The sequence below is a fragment of the Camelina sativa genome, chromosome 1 (genome assembly GCF_000633955.1).
Source record: "Camelina sativa cultivar DH55 chromosome 1, Cs, whole genome shotgun sequence".
NCBI lineage: Eukaryota > Viridiplantae > Streptophyta > Magnoliopsida > Brassicales > Brassicaceae > Camelina > Camelina sativa.
The window spans coordinates 2,980,665-2,993,841 of record NC_025685.1 but is presented as its reverse complement, the minus strand read 5'-3'; the positions used below and the strand labels follow the sequence as shown (position 1 = coordinate 2,993,841).

The following is a 13,177-nucleotide window of genomic DNA, read 5'->3' as shown; positions in this document are numbered from 1 at the left end:
CCGGATTCCATTTCTTCCTATCCTTCTTGACAGGTGTCTCTTGAGAAAGAGGTTCATCATGGGATTGTTGAGAGCTCCAAGTAGGTATTTCATAAGCACCGTCTTGGTTAAGAGCTTCTCCTTGACTGTTGAGAAGCTGTAAATAACTAGAAGACGACTGACATAATGTATTGTAAGAAGTCATAGGAAGACGAGTTTAAGATGATGAGAAAAAGAGTGTACGAAAGAGGAAAACAGTGTACGAAAGAGGAAAAGAGTGTACGAAAGGATGACATGTGTCCTGAGGGACGCAATAAAAATTGTCCCGTTTTTAGGAACGTTTCTTTGTATAATCTATGATTTCGATTTAAATCAATCGTTTTAATTAAGTGGGACGGACGAAGGACGGTGCGATGCACATGCTCTAAGAAAATAGAAATAACGCATAATAATAAAATAAAATAAAAAAAGTAAAGTTTCACAATAATAATACCAAAAAAAAAAGGAAAATAATTGAATTTTCTGGTTTGTGTGTGTGAGTGTGGGAAACAAGAGCATGCATTGGGTAGTTTTGTGGGTAATAAATTTAGGTTGGTGTGTGTCGCGTGAGGACCAAACTGCAACATCTTGTCAAGTCTTCCATAGAACGAGATATATTTTGAGACTAATAAAAGATATGGAAAAAAATTGATAGGGGTTAGACTACCATCACTAAAGACGCATGTACTACCGCCTGACTGAGACAGAGTGGGGTAACGGATTGAATTCAATGCTTTCATTGACAGTGAGGGTCATCAATTGATAGTTCCATAGTTCGTGTGTATCACTAAACTATGGTTGCTACGGTTTCCTATAGGATGGTTCGTCCGTTATTATTGTTTAATGAAAATTTCGACTGTTTAATTACAAAAACGTAGATAAAACAAATGCACACACACACTTCACCCAATCCAAAAGGAAAATTAAAAAACAGAAACTTCACACAGCAAGAAAGCCAAACCATACTTAGTTAGTGTTAGTACTTAGTAGGAGTGAACAAGAAGATATCATCAAGCCTGTCATTGCTTGGCGAGTTCCCACCATAAACCAACAGACCTTCCTTACCATCCCGTGATCCAGCTGCAAACGCGCACCATCCCCTAGGCCCTGGATGCTCCTCTGATCCAACTCCATCATCCCATTTCCTCCATTCCAACGTCTCCGTATCAAGCCCATAGGCGTCAGCAGTGAAACAACCTGCTCCCATATGCCCCAAGTCGCTCGGATCGATCTCCCCTCCAGATATCAGTATCTGTTTCCCTACAACAGCAGTTGAAAACACACTTCTTGCTGACGGTTTTTCGCCTTTTGTCTCAACTTCTTTCCACTCCCCTTTAGCTATGTCGAAACAGTGAACATCATCCGCTTCTTCTCCTGCAAATCCGTAGACCACCCAGATCTTTCCTTGAACAACAGCAAGCCCTGGACCACCTCTTCCTTTACAGGCTTCACCCGGAGACGGGAAGTTAATCCATTTCTGATCAGCAACGTTGTAGGCCCAAAGATCGTTGAGACGTCCTTCAACTCCGCACCCACCAAACACATACACGTTCTGAGAATCCGAGGTAATGGAGTGGTAGCTTCGGTTTTGCGGACCGGTTTCCCCTGAAGTGAGCAGTTTCCACTGGTTGGTGGACGTGTTGAAACAGTAGAGTTCGTTGAGCTCCTGGTGAGTGGCGTCCCGGCCACCAAAGAAATAGATGATGGGTCCAACTGCAGCCATGGCCACGCCTACTCTAGGAGGAGGAGCCTCCCCTGTAGCTTCCTGGATGGACCATGTCTCAGTCTCGAGGTCGAAAACGTAGAGATGGTTGTCAACGGGAACACGAGGTTGGAACTCGCCACCAAAGGCATACACTTTGTTTCCCACAAGTGCTATGGCATGAGAGCTTCTTGCTCCAGGTCCAGTTCCATTCTGTTTAAGCTGATCACATAGAAAACAGAGAAGAAGAAAACAACAACACAAAGATTAATTCTTTTAAGTACTAGACAAGGATGATATTAAGCTTGAAATCGATAAGAGCAGACAAAAACAACTATGTGAGAGGAGTTAAGTCAGCACATGAATAGTCAATTCCATAAGGACAAAGTAATCTTCCACTAGTACAATAGTCGTCTAATAGTACTTGATCAGAGAGGCACAAAGAATGAGATTTTAATTGTAGAACCAAATTATCAATAAAGATGGGGAAGAGTTCCATTGATTGATGATCAAAAGGATCATCACAGCAACAACTTACTGAGAAAACTGAGTCAGTCAGATGACCCGTGAATGTAAGATATCTCTGTTCAAGTCAATTGTAAATAAAACAACAAGCAAATTACAAATGATGCAATACTTGAATCATCTATTAGAATAAGTATTAGTGGAAAACAATCAGAAACAGACAAAGAGTTGAGTCAGCATGCAAATACTCAATTGGACAATGACAAACTCATCATCCACTAATCCAAAAACTAGGTGATTAACAAAAGATAAACGATTCAAATACTTAAATGTAATGACGATTACAATATTAAAACCTTACAATAGTAGAATTATCAATATTAAAACTCTAATCGAAATTAGAGTTTTCAAAGGCCGCCAGTATCGTACGATTCAATAAGAATTGAACAATCTGGGGGTTTGTATCCGATGAACCCCCAGATTCGTATATAAGAGAAGAGAGAGATAATAAACCTGAACCCATTTGCCTTGCATAGGAGTCGCTGCCATCGTTGCTCTGCTGCAAATTAGTATATTTACCACTGAGTGACTCCTCGTTTTAAGACCAATTTTGTTCTTGTGAGGTTTCTCTTTCTCCTCTTTTGCTTTGTGTCCGTCTCTCTCTATTTAAGGCCCAAAGAGAGGGAAAAAGGAATCTTTCTTTTTTTCTTTAGATACCTCAATATATATATTTTTTTAATTTTTTTGCAAATATTATTCTTTTTTATCAAAAAAACGACAAAGTGAACTTTAATAAAACGGCATGGAAGGAAACCAAACACACAAGCGGCATGGAATTTGCAGTATCATCACAATTTGGTAAGGATTAGGGTCTAATCAACTTCACAATTCATTAGATTTCAAGCTACAGTAGCTCCAACAAACAACCATTATGGTTTAATTATTAGAAAAAGTTTCATTTTTTTTTAGCTCCATTATTATTATTATTATTTTTTTAATAACCAAAACAAATATTGGTGATCTAATAATGGGCTCCGTACGGTCCTTTTGGTCCACGGGCTTCTAATATACACACATCACATATCCTCTAATCTCTAGTCATACGGTGGTGTAATGTCGAGTTTAGTAAATAAACAGTTTTCCAGAAATTTAAGACAGAACAAAGCGGAGCAGCAACTAACTAACTGGTCCAACAACATACTCAAATCTGGACAAGTTTCCATAGAGATTAGAGAGAATCATCCATCCGAAGCTAGGGAGGGTTACTTCCTTCCCCAAATCTAATCTCCCTAGATTGGTTTCAGTACCAACACCGTAAGTTTCATGCAATTCCAGCTCGCCGACTTTGTTGTCTTAACTTGAATTCAGACTTTATTGTGCCATTTTCTCTCTATAACTTGAATCCATGGATTTGATTTGTGTATATTTAGACAAACAAAAAGATTCAATCTTTAACGAAAGCTAAAAGCTTTATATATTGATTGAATTAGGTCTAGATGGTAAACAAGAAACATCGTTGTTCTGGAGATGGTGGTTTCAGCGATACCTATACATGTGACTTAGAACTAAGAGTCAAAAACTCTAACGGCTTCCTTCCGCCCTCTCCTCCTGACTCCCCTGTCCTCAATTCCCCCGAGAATCTGGACTCCACCCCCATCGCTGCTGCTGCTGCTGCTTTCGATGATACACCAACCTTGTCCAAGACTAGGAAGAAGCGTAAGGCTACGCTGTCTCCTTCATATGCTCCTTCTGATTCCAAGAGACTCTGGAGTAAACATGACGAGCTTGTCATTTTAAAGGTTTCTACTTTTCTTTGCTTTCAGCTAACCTGGCTGCTTATTACTTATTCTTTCCTTTTACTCGTTGTGAAAAAGGGCATTGTTGACTACCAGAACAAGACAGGACTGGACTACCGTTCTGATTCAGCTGCATTCTTTGAGTATATCAAAGATGGCATTGACGGTATAGTCTCAAAGGATCAGCTCATGAATAAGATCAGAAAGTTGAAGTCTAAATTCCGAGATAGTTCGGTTAAAAAGCCTAGCTTTACTAACCCTCAAGATTCTGAAATTTTTGACTTGTCCATGGCAATATGGGGCAAAGTTAAACCTGGATGTGTTGATGACAGAGCTAAGAGGACCAGGAGCAAGGTAAGTCAGGGTTTCATTCACCTTCTCCTAATATATTCATTGGTGTTATAGTTGTTGCCCTCATCAATATTCTGAGTTTGGTTGCTCATCAATCTTCTGAGTTGTGTTATAGAATTAGTTTGGTTGCTCAACTTGCTTGATGACTCAAAAGGTAAATTGAGTTGATTTTGTATGTAATATAAGGTTCAGGCTTTCGTGGAACACGAGGTGGTGACAAACGGTGAACCAGAGAATGATGATAGATTAGCAGAAGGTGACACTTTTGACAAAAATGCTGACAAGAATACGGAGAATGAGAATGGTGGGAAGAGGAGTGAGGAAGATGGAGCAATGACAAACGGTGAACCAGAGAATGATGATGGCGCTGCAAAAGGCGGCTCTTGTGACGAAAAATTACCCTCTGAAAGTGTCGAGAAACGTGTGGAGAAGGGGAGTGAGGAAGAAGATGGTGCTGCTGATGATGAGCTGTGTGCTTTACAAGACGCGCTTGAGACGACAATGTTTCAGCATATAGGGAACTACGCACAGAAGCAGATGCTACAGAAGTTGAAGACCATTAGAGCCAAGGAAAGGAAAGAGCTGAGCGGTGAATGGAAATCATTACTTGTTCAAGAGGCGCTATTGAAGAGCAAGAAGTATTCGTTTACGGCCAAACTCGCAAATGCAGCATTTCATAATTAGGTAGAAGAAACTAGTGTGATGACTGATGAGTAATGACTTCCAAAAGTAGTTGGGTGGGTAAAACATCGCTTTCTGGAACTTGTCTATGATCCGATCATGGTGAAGCGTCACAACTTTTGTTAATATGCTATTGTGCAGTAAAACCGTAGTTGTTTTGTTTTGCTTTTTCTATACAAAATTTTCTGTTTTATTTGGTTTTAAATGAGTACAAAAATACCCAATTATATATCCTTTAATTTTTTTTTTTTAAAATCTCTTTAGGGGAGAACCGCTTATAATAAGCGTACTCTGTGTCCAACTGTGCCACACAAAGAACGTGAGAAGGAGAAGCTGGACACGCACCTTTTATTTTCCTTAAGTTTGGCACTAAAAGTTACAAAAGGTTCCTTTCATCATTGTCCGATCAAAGTCCAAATTTTTTTCCTATTTACGCAACAAATTACGATAAAAAGGTACGAAATTTAATTCAAGAGGAAGGAAGGTGGAAAAACAAATTCGGTGGAACAACACACGTTTCATAAGGACGACACCATCACGCAACTTAGTCCTCTCTGTTCCTCTCTACTTAATTAGCCGATTTTACAGATTAAAATATCTGGGTCTGGGTTGTTTTCTGTCTCACCAGTCAACCCGATTCAGGGCTCAAATAAAGGTTCCATTTTTCTTAGTTTATACGTCTGTAATTTGTTTGCGTTTCTCAATTATACTTGGTTATTTCTTCTGGTCTGGGTTCAGGAAAAAAATTTGGCTTTTTTTTTTCAATCTTTTTGTACAATGAATTGAGTTCCTCTTGCTTCTGTATAAGTATGTGTTACTACTGTCCTCTGATTGTTTATATTTTGTTCATGGCTCTAAGAATCGTTGTGATTCTCTTATCTTTAGGAGTCGATGGTTTGTTTACAAGAGGTTTTTTAAGTATCATGTATTGGAGTTCTGTTACCATGCCTTTTGTGTTGTTTATATCTTTTTTTTTTTTTTTTTATTTATATTAAGATCATACAAATGATGCGTGTTGCATTATTGAATTTTATGGATCCAGCTGAATCTCTTTTATTGAATTTTTGTTCTTTGTTTTTTGTCTGTTCAATAGGTTTTATTGTAGCTTAGGTGGAAATGGCGGCGTTATTAGCTTCTCAGAGCTGCTGCTATGGCAGTGAGACCGCAAGAACCACCAAAGCTATTGGTTTCAGTAGCTCTCTGGAGAATCTTTTCACTGGGGAAGCCATTCAGTGTTATGGAAGCAAGTCCAAGAGATTTCGTATTGAGATGAGACAATCCGGAACGCCTTCAAAGGTTGGAATCAATGGACGTGCAGTCAAAATGGTTCCCGCGAGTGAGGTGATGAAAAGGAAAGATGGTGTGAATAATGTAAACAAAGTGAATGGATCAGCGGAGAAAGTTGTTAATGGAGCGAGTTTGGTTAGTATTAGAAATAGTAATGGTGCTTCAACAAATTTGGTTAAGGTACCAAAGAAACAACCAGAATCTTACCTTCCTCCACCGGTTGAAGGAGTTAGAGTTCTTCCTTCTGATGAAGGTTTTAGCTGGGCTAATGAGAACTATAGCGCATTTCAACGTAGTATTGATGTTTGGTCCTTTGTTTTATCCCTGAGGATTCGTGTCTTGTTTGACAATGCAAAATGGTCGTACATTGGAGGATTCACAGAAGAAAAACAAGTAAGAAACCTTTCCTTATTTCTAATCTCATAGATTGATTGAGTTTTCAGATTTGCCTACTGTTATATACCAGTTTTTTTTTGTTTCTTCTTCTTAACACCTGTTGTTATATAATCAGAAAATCCGAAGAAGAGAAACAGCTTCATGGTTGAGAGAGAGTGTATTGCAACTTGGTCCAACGTTTATCAAACTGGGACAGTTGTCTTCAACGAGGTCGGATTTGTTTCCACGTGAATTTGTGGATGAGCTTTCCAAGTTGCAGGTACATTGCTATTTTGAATTCATGCATTAATTTAGATTCCCTTTGCGTTTTCTTACTGTTCTTTTAAACTGGTTTTCAGGATAGAGTCCCGGCTTTCTCTCCAGAGAAAGCAAAGCGTTTCATTGAGGCCGAACTTGGGGCTCCTATTAGTGTAATGTATAAAGAATTTGAAGAGCAACCCATAGCTGCAGCTAGCCTTGGTCAGGTATTTGACACTTAGCCACACCCTCAAGCACGCCTACTTGCTTATCTTTTGTTTTTTGAATTTCATCTACATATTGATGTTTGTATCATAATTTCCAAAGTGTATTCCTTTAGGTACATAGAGCTGTATTGCACAACGGCGAGAAAGTGGTAGTGAAAGTACAAAGACCCGGACTAAAGAAACTGTTTGATATTGATTTAAGTATGTAGTTACAAGTTCTGAGTTATACAGTAGAATACTTGCATGGGTGCTTGAGAATTGCTGAGAATGAATTTACTTTCCTATCAGAAAATTTGAAGCTGATTGCTGAGTATTTCCAAAAGAATGAATCATTTGGCACAAACGATTGGGTTGGAATTTATGAAGAGTGTGCCTCGTAAGTCTTTTTTATAACTTTAATACGTAGCAACTTGTGGCTCTAAACCATGTAGGGCTGATATCTCCTTTGGTTTCAGAATCTTGTATAAAGAGATTGACTACATAAACGAAGCTAAGAATGCCGACAAATTCCGGAGAGACTTCCGGAATATAAGCTGGGTCCGAGTACCTGTAAGTTTCATTTGCTAAACCAAAACCTATAATATTAAATTCCTATGTTGTGTAGTATATGAAACAGTAACACTTTCTGTTTATCTTATTTACATCCGTAGTTGGTCTATTGGGATTACTCTGCCATGAAGGTCCTGACTTTGGAGTATGTGCCAGGTTTGTGTTGAAACTATCCAATACATTGGTTTGTTTGATAAACAATGTCGCAGTATTAACTCTCTTATTGATTGGTGCAATTAGGTATCAAGATCAACAACTTAGACGCCTTAGCGTCACAGAGTTTTAACCGTTCTAGAATCGCATCACGAGCCATTGAAGCTTATCTTATCCAGGTCAGTAATAATATAGCAACACTTTGACTGGATTCATAGTCCTTTGGTTCAAACTTATGTTTATGGTTTGGCTATTTTAGATACTTAGAACGGGCTTCTTTCATGCGGATCCGCACCCGGGAAATCTTGCAATTGATGTAGATGAATCGATCATTTACTATGACTTTGGCATGATGGGAGAGATCAAAACATTTACTCGGACGAGATTACTTGATCTCTTCTATTCTGTTTATGAAAAAGATGCGAAAAAGGTATATTTTCTTTCAAGGGTTTGATCTCGAACTGATAAATAATAAAACTAACCAAATGTTCTTACAGGTCATGAAAAACCTGATAGATCTTGAAGCACTTCAACCCACTGGAGATCTTTCATCGGTAACACTACAGTCTCTCTCTTTCTCTATGCGAGAAGTTTATATATGTAAAGCTCATTTGGACTTTGTACTTGTTTTTGTTAGGTAAGGAGATCTGTTCAGTTTTTCTTGGACAACCTATTAAGCCAATCACCAGATCAGCAACAGACTTTGGCAGCTATTGGAGAGGTACCGAACAAAACTGTGCCTGAAAACAAAGCTGAGCTCTTTCTCAAGCTATATATGATAGTGTTACCATGTGGTTCTTAAATTTCAAAAATTTCTTATTTCTATGGCAGGATCTGTTTGCAATTTCCCAGGATCAGCCATTCCGTTTCCCATCTACTTTCACCTTTGTCATCCGAGCATTTTCCACACTTGAGGGTGCCTATTCAATCTGATCTTAACCTTTTTTTTCTTAAAATCTACCACAAGTCTCACCATATAGCTTTTTGATGTTGCAGGTATTGGTTACATCCTTGATCCAGAATTTTCTTTTGTGAAGGTTGCTGCTCCTTATGCACAGGTTCGTACCTCTTTTCTCTGCTCAACACCCAATTATTTATTAATCACCTCTCTACATTTTTCGATTAGTGTGTCAACTCTCATGAATATCGACAAAAACAGGAACTCCTGGATTTAAAACAAAGGCAGCGCTCGGGAACTCAGCTTGTCCAAGAAATAAGGAAGCAGGCTGACGATGTAATGCTTTCGCTCGTATTTTACTGTCATTTCTCTATTTTTTTCTTCTGTTCTTTCTATATGTACTAAATTCAACTTTAAAACCTTTACAGGCCAGGTCTTCTACTCTGTCAATGCCATCCCGAGTACAGCGAATAGAAGAGTTTGTGAAAGAACTCGATTCAGGCGACCTAAAACTACGTGTTCGGGTTCTTGAGGTAAAGTCAGCTTCGTCATGGTTTAATCACCCCGACATAGTTGGTATTAGAGTAAAGCAGATTTGTCACGGTTTTTGTAATAGCAAGAGATACTCACTGTGGAATTTGTTTGTTCATATTGGTTCAGTCGGAAAGAGCAGCCCGGAAAGCGACAATACTACAGATGGCAACAATGTATACAGTTCTTGGAGGAACTCTGCTTAATATTGGGGTTACATTTAGCAACCAAGGAAGTCAGCTTGTTGCTAATGGATCTTTCGTCGCAGCAGGTATGAAAGCCGTTGTACACACGTGCATATAGAAGTATATGCAGGTATGTTTACAGTCTATGCCAAGGGTAAATAAGCTTGATAAATATCTTTCGTGCAGGTATATTCTTGGCATTGGTACTGAGGTCTATGCAGAGGGTAAGTAAGCTTGATAAGTTTGAGAAGATGATATGATGGATGGTTATTCTTTCGAATACAAATATCAGATACAGAATTGTGATGTATAGGTGGTATAGAATGTACCTTTTAGCTCAAGTTCATAATATTTATAAATTGTATAAAACTGTCTCTAATTATAAAGGGAAGGAAAGTCAAAGATATATGACAAAGTTTTCACTATAATTGTATACAACTATATATACTCTGCGTATTTTTGATAACTCTGTCTGCACCAAAACATCCACTGGAACTACATATTAATCTTCAAATTACAAACAAGTCTGCACCAAGGCTTAGCAGAGAAACTTATAAAAAAATACAGTGCTCAAGGTTTCTGACCAAGAAGCCATGGCTGGAAGAAGAGATGGCTGTGAGCAATCTCGATGAGTTCACGTGGGTCATTCATCGTCTCATCTCTCAGCGCCTCAAGAATCGCCTCACATGAGAACTCTCTAGAAACATCATCAAAGTGTAAATCATGATTATGGTTGCAGTCCAAGTTGATAAGTTATTACAAGGTTAAAGAGATGAGAATGCTGAAAACCTTGTTATAAGAATTCTGTAGAGCATCTTTAAGATGGGACAGAGTTCAGCTGGAGTTACAGGTTTGCCCTCTTCAGGGTGTTGAAGACTTAATGAGGATTGGTTCAACAACTCGTAAAATGCTTTCACCGCGGAGACCCCCTATGAACATTACATCAAAATCACTTCATCATCACCCTTCTATATAACCAATCCAATCTATGACAACTTATTTGCAATCTTAATACTAATCAGTTTATGCTAATGTACAGAACTAAAACTTAAACATAAATGGTATATGGTATATAGATTCAGTATTTACTCACTGGCATTTATGAATATGAATCTACTATATACGGAAGGAAGTTATATGAGTTGTTCATCTTTTTGCTAATACCCTGTTTGGACAGTTGCTCTCTGGACTAAATGGAAGTTACAATTTGACAAATTCTCTATACTATATGTACAAAACTTGCCAGGAAAACTTATGGGCCATAAGTTATGGCTAATTTGACAATTGAAAAATCGATCATTAGAACTATGGCGTACCTGAATCATCCCCTTGCCTTTGATGCTGTCACCCATTTCAAGGCTAAGTTCTCCTTTTGCAAGCTTCTGGCCATACCACGCATTACGACCTTTTAGTAATGTTACATAGGTATCCGCAAGCAAAGGCCCAGCAAGTTTCTCTGGCTCCTTGGCCAATAGATGTGTAATAAAAATCATCTCTGAAGTACAATGCGCAAAGTATACTGACTTACTGGTAGCACTTTCCTTAGTCAGTGTAGCCACCATTCCTATAAAGTAAAAAAACGGCAAAACAACCACTCGGCTCGTGAACTTTGACTTATGATCACGAGTTCCAATATTTTATTTCGAATCACTACCATTCAGATAAACATGTTAGACACCTAGTCTTACCTGCACCGATGGCATACACATTCTTCAAGCCACCCATTACTTCATGCGTAATGAGGTCACTATTATCCCACACTATGAAATGTGACTGCCTTAGAAACTTTCCCAAAGGCTTCCTCCATAATTCAGACCCGCAAATCCGCGCATTGGCATACTCTTTGTTATATACCTCAGAAGCAATATTAGGTCCACCAAGGTAGAGAATGTTCTCAAGAGGAATACCAGCTACAAAAGAGAATATGAGAAACAAACTGTAAAATTTTAATGACAACAACTACTGATCATACACTTTAACACCAATACTGTCAAGACATACACTCAAGCAATCTGTTGGGTAACCAATACACAATATCACCTTAACAAAAATAGAATCTTTAGTTACTCTAACGAAAACTTAGGAAGAAGATATCAAGTATTCATCTAGGAAGCAAATAAAAAAGACAATGAGAAGTGAATTTACTCGCTCGGTAGATCATTTGGGTAGGAGTAACAATCCTCGGGTGAGGTTCAAACTCTGCTTCAACACCTTTAGCCAAAGAGATAATAACAGGAGCAGTAACCCTCTCTTGCCAGTACTTACTAATCTCATTGAACACCTGAAATGTCTCAGTTGATGGTAAACCATTGATGACAATATCAGCATCCCAAACAGCTTCTTGCAGATTAGTCACAACTTTCAAAGGACACAAAGGAGTCTCAACCATATTCAAACAAAACCCATCTTTCAAAATCTCATCAGCGTATAAAACCCTATCCCCTAATCTAGCTTCCACATACTTGAGATAAGCACACCTTCTGATCAACCTCCTCAACAACTCTTCCCTCGAATTGATCACTTCGAACAAATGTTCAGCTGTGCTTTTATCTATTGCTCTCCCTCCTCTTCTCCAGATCCTCACACTAAATTTTTCCCTAAATTTGCCGTAACTTTCTTGCAACATTGCAATGAAAACACTGCCCCAAGCACCAGCTCCTACACCTACGATCCTTAACGGATCGTCATCGGCTTTGCCCATTACTCTACGAATCTCATCAAGTCTTTCTTCCACCAACCTGCTCGGAGCAGAGTTGTTGTTCGTCTCCACGGTTTCCACCACATGATCCACCATCAACAAAGCCTTACGATTTCTCTCTTCTGTAGTTCACCCACTAAACAACACAGCAAGCTATGGAACAAAATCGGAGTTCTTGTCGGATTTACCGATGCATACACTTGAAACAACCAAATGACTTTTTTTTTTTTTTTTTTTTTTTGGAAATTTTNTTTGTGTTTTTTTTTTTTCTTTTAATTTTCAGGTAACTTGTACGAACAAGAAAACGATAGCTGGCTTTATCTACTCTGGGCCCATTCAAACTCATGGCCATTTTTAGTTTTTTACGACTTTCTTCTCTATACCAGTTCGAACCCAGTCAAAGTTAAAAGGGACTGAGTACTTTATTGAGAAGTCTTCTTGCTCAAATCCATTTTGTTTTAGGAAAAGGTTTAGCAACTTAGTCCGAACGTATCATTAACGTTTAGAATGGTGGTGGTATTAGAGTAAAAGCAAATTAGTTCAATCCTTGTCCGTTGTATATAGTAAATATTCATATCAAAATCACTATTTTTGTACTGACTGAGAGAGAGAGAGAGGAAAAAAAAAACAGACTGATTGAATTATAACCACAAGTGGATAATTTCTTGAACATGGGAAAAAGCAAATCTTCCAATGAACTACGATGATCTGTCTGTAAGAGGTTTAAGTAAGAGATTCCCTGATACATTTTAAGGTAAAATTTAAGTCCAAAATGATGATAAACTCATACTTTTTTTAGACACGCGACATGCCGAGTTTGCGTTCAAACAAGCGACGCAGAAGATAAACTTGGAGAAGACTTGCTCCAATCAGTGCAAATGACTCGAACAAAGCTTTGTGTACTGCTCTTTTGCTCATGTTCTCGTTCACTGCACAAAACATAAACAAAATCATATCAAACTAGACCTCTCAATTTGCAGAATCAAAAAAGAACCTAAGGGGG

The 13,177-nt window shown here is 38.4% G+C and overlaps 5 protein-coding genes across 6 annotated transcripts in view; 2 read left to right on the top strand and 3 right to left on the bottom strand.

Moving 5' to 3' along the window:
* Nucleotides 826–2,881, bottom strand: LOC104738471 (nitrile-specifier protein 5-like). The gene is made up of 2 exons (XM_010458664.1): nt 2,699–2,881; nt 826–1,942 (listed from the first exon to the last, which is right to left on the bottom strand). The coding sequence occupies exons 1-2, from the start codon at nt 2,732–2,734 to the stop codon at nt 995–997; spliced, it is 984 nt and encodes a 327-aa protein (XP_010456966.1). The 5' UTR covers nt 2,735–2,881; the 3' UTR covers nt 826–994.
* LOC104738348 (GLABROUS1 enhancer-binding protein-like) lies at nt 3,279–5,212 on the top strand. Of its 2 annotated transcripts, none has more exons than XM_010458595.2 (4): nt 3,279–3,499; nt 3,676–3,984; nt 4,060–4,335; nt 4,525–5,212. In XM_010458595.2, exons 2-4 carry the CDS (start codon nt 3,682–3,684, stop codon nt 5,014–5,016), a joined length of 1,071 nt encoding a protein of 356 aa, XP_010456897.1. In that variant the 5' UTR covers nt 3,279–3,499; nt 3,676–3,681; the 3' UTR covers nt 5,017–5,212. The 2 variants fall into 2 exon arrangements, with proteins under 2 accessions (XP_010456897.1, XP_010456860.1); XM_010458558.2 differs by having other exon boundaries at nt 4,519–5,212.
* LOC104738199 (uncharacterized protein sll1770) lies at nt 5,395–9,921 on the top strand. The gene is made up of 18 exons (XM_010458432.1): nt 5,395–5,668; nt 6,107–6,693; nt 6,812–6,955; nt 7,035–7,160; nt 7,274–7,361; nt 7,449–7,536; nt 7,616–7,709; nt 7,811–7,865; nt 7,950–8,041; nt 8,122–8,292; nt 8,360–8,416; nt 8,500–8,583; nt 8,694–8,778; nt 8,859–8,920; nt 9,022–9,096; nt 9,189–9,293; nt 9,421–9,562; nt 9,663–9,921. The coding sequence occupies exons 2-18, from the start codon at nt 6,130–6,132 to the stop codon at nt 9,734–9,736; spliced, it is 2,106 nt and encodes a 701-aa protein (XP_010456734.1). The 5' UTR covers nt 5,395–5,668; nt 6,107–6,129; the 3' UTR covers nt 9,737–9,921.
* On the bottom strand, nt 9,881–12,418 carry LOC104738275 (glycerol-3-phosphate dehydrogenase [NAD(+)] At3g07690, cytosolic-like). Its single transcript, XM_010458494.1, has 5 exons — nt 11,622–12,418; nt 11,165–11,386; nt 10,793–11,040; nt 10,266–10,405; nt 9,881–10,173 (listed from the first exon to the last, which is right to left on the bottom strand). The coding sequence occupies exons 1-5, from the start codon at nt 12,268–12,270 to the stop codon at nt 10,047–10,049; spliced, it is 1,386 nt and encodes a 461-aa protein (XP_010456796.1). The 5' UTR covers nt 12,271–12,418; the 3' UTR covers nt 9,881–10,046.
* LOC104738114 (transmembrane emp24 domain-containing protein p24beta2-like) overlaps nt 12,791–13,177 on the bottom strand; it is a 2,567-nt gene continuing 2,180 nt past the window's right edge. The window contains exon 5 of the mRNA XM_010458368.1: nt 12,791–13,103. Coding sequence (XP_010456670.1) covers nt 12,970–13,103 — 134 coding nt within the window. The 3' untranslated portion in view covers nt 12,791–12,969. The remainder of the gene's footprint in view (nt 13,104–13,177) is intronic.

Excerpts from the sequence above, each read along its gene's own strand:
- LOC104738471 (XM_010458664.1), bottom strand. The coding sequence starts at position 2,734 with ATGGCAGCGACTCCTATGCAAGGCAAATGGGTTCAG. Across the intron at positions 1,943-2,698 it reads TGCAAGGCAAATGGGTTCAG|CTTAAACAGAATGGAACTGG; the intron begins GTTTATTATCTC and ends CTATGTGATCAG.
- LOC104738275 (XM_010458494.1), bottom strand. The coding sequence starts at position 12,270 with ATGGTGGATCATGTGGTGGAAACCGTGGAGACGAACAACAACTCTGCT. Across the intron at positions 11,041-11,164 it reads TGTGTATGCCATCGGTGCAG|GAATGGTGGCTACACTGACT; the intron begins GTAAGACTAGGT and ends TTTACTTTATAG. Across the intron at positions 10,174-10,265 it reads TACAGAATTCTTATAACAAG|AGAGTTCTCATGTGAGGCGA; the intron begins GTTTTCAGCATT and ends TGATGTTTCTAG.
- LOC104738348 (XM_010458558.2), top strand. The coding sequence starts at position 3,682 with ATGGTAAACAAGAAACATCGTTGTTCTGGAGATGGTGGTTTCAGCGAT. Across the intron at positions 3,985-4,059 it reads ACGAGCTTGTCATTTTAAAG|GGCATTGTTGACTACCAGAA; the intron begins GTTTCTACTTTT and ends GTTGTGAAAAAG. Across the intron at positions 4,336-4,518 it reads CTAAGAGGACCAGGAGCAAG|GTTCAGGCTTTCGTGGAACA; the intron begins GTAAGTCAGGGT and ends ATGTAATATAAG.
- LOC104738199 (XM_010458432.1), top strand. The coding sequence starts at position 6,130 with ATGGCGGCGTTATTAGCTTCTCAGAGCTGCTGCTATGGCAGTGAGACC. Across the intron at positions 6,694-6,811 it reads GATTCACAGAAGAAAAACAA|AAAATCCGAAGAAGAGAAAC; the intron begins GTAAGAAACCTT and ends TTATATAATCAG. Across the intron at positions 8,417-8,499 it reads CCACTGGAGATCTTTCATCG|GTAAGGAGATCTGTTCAGTT; the intron begins GTAACACTACAG and ends TGTTTTTGTTAG.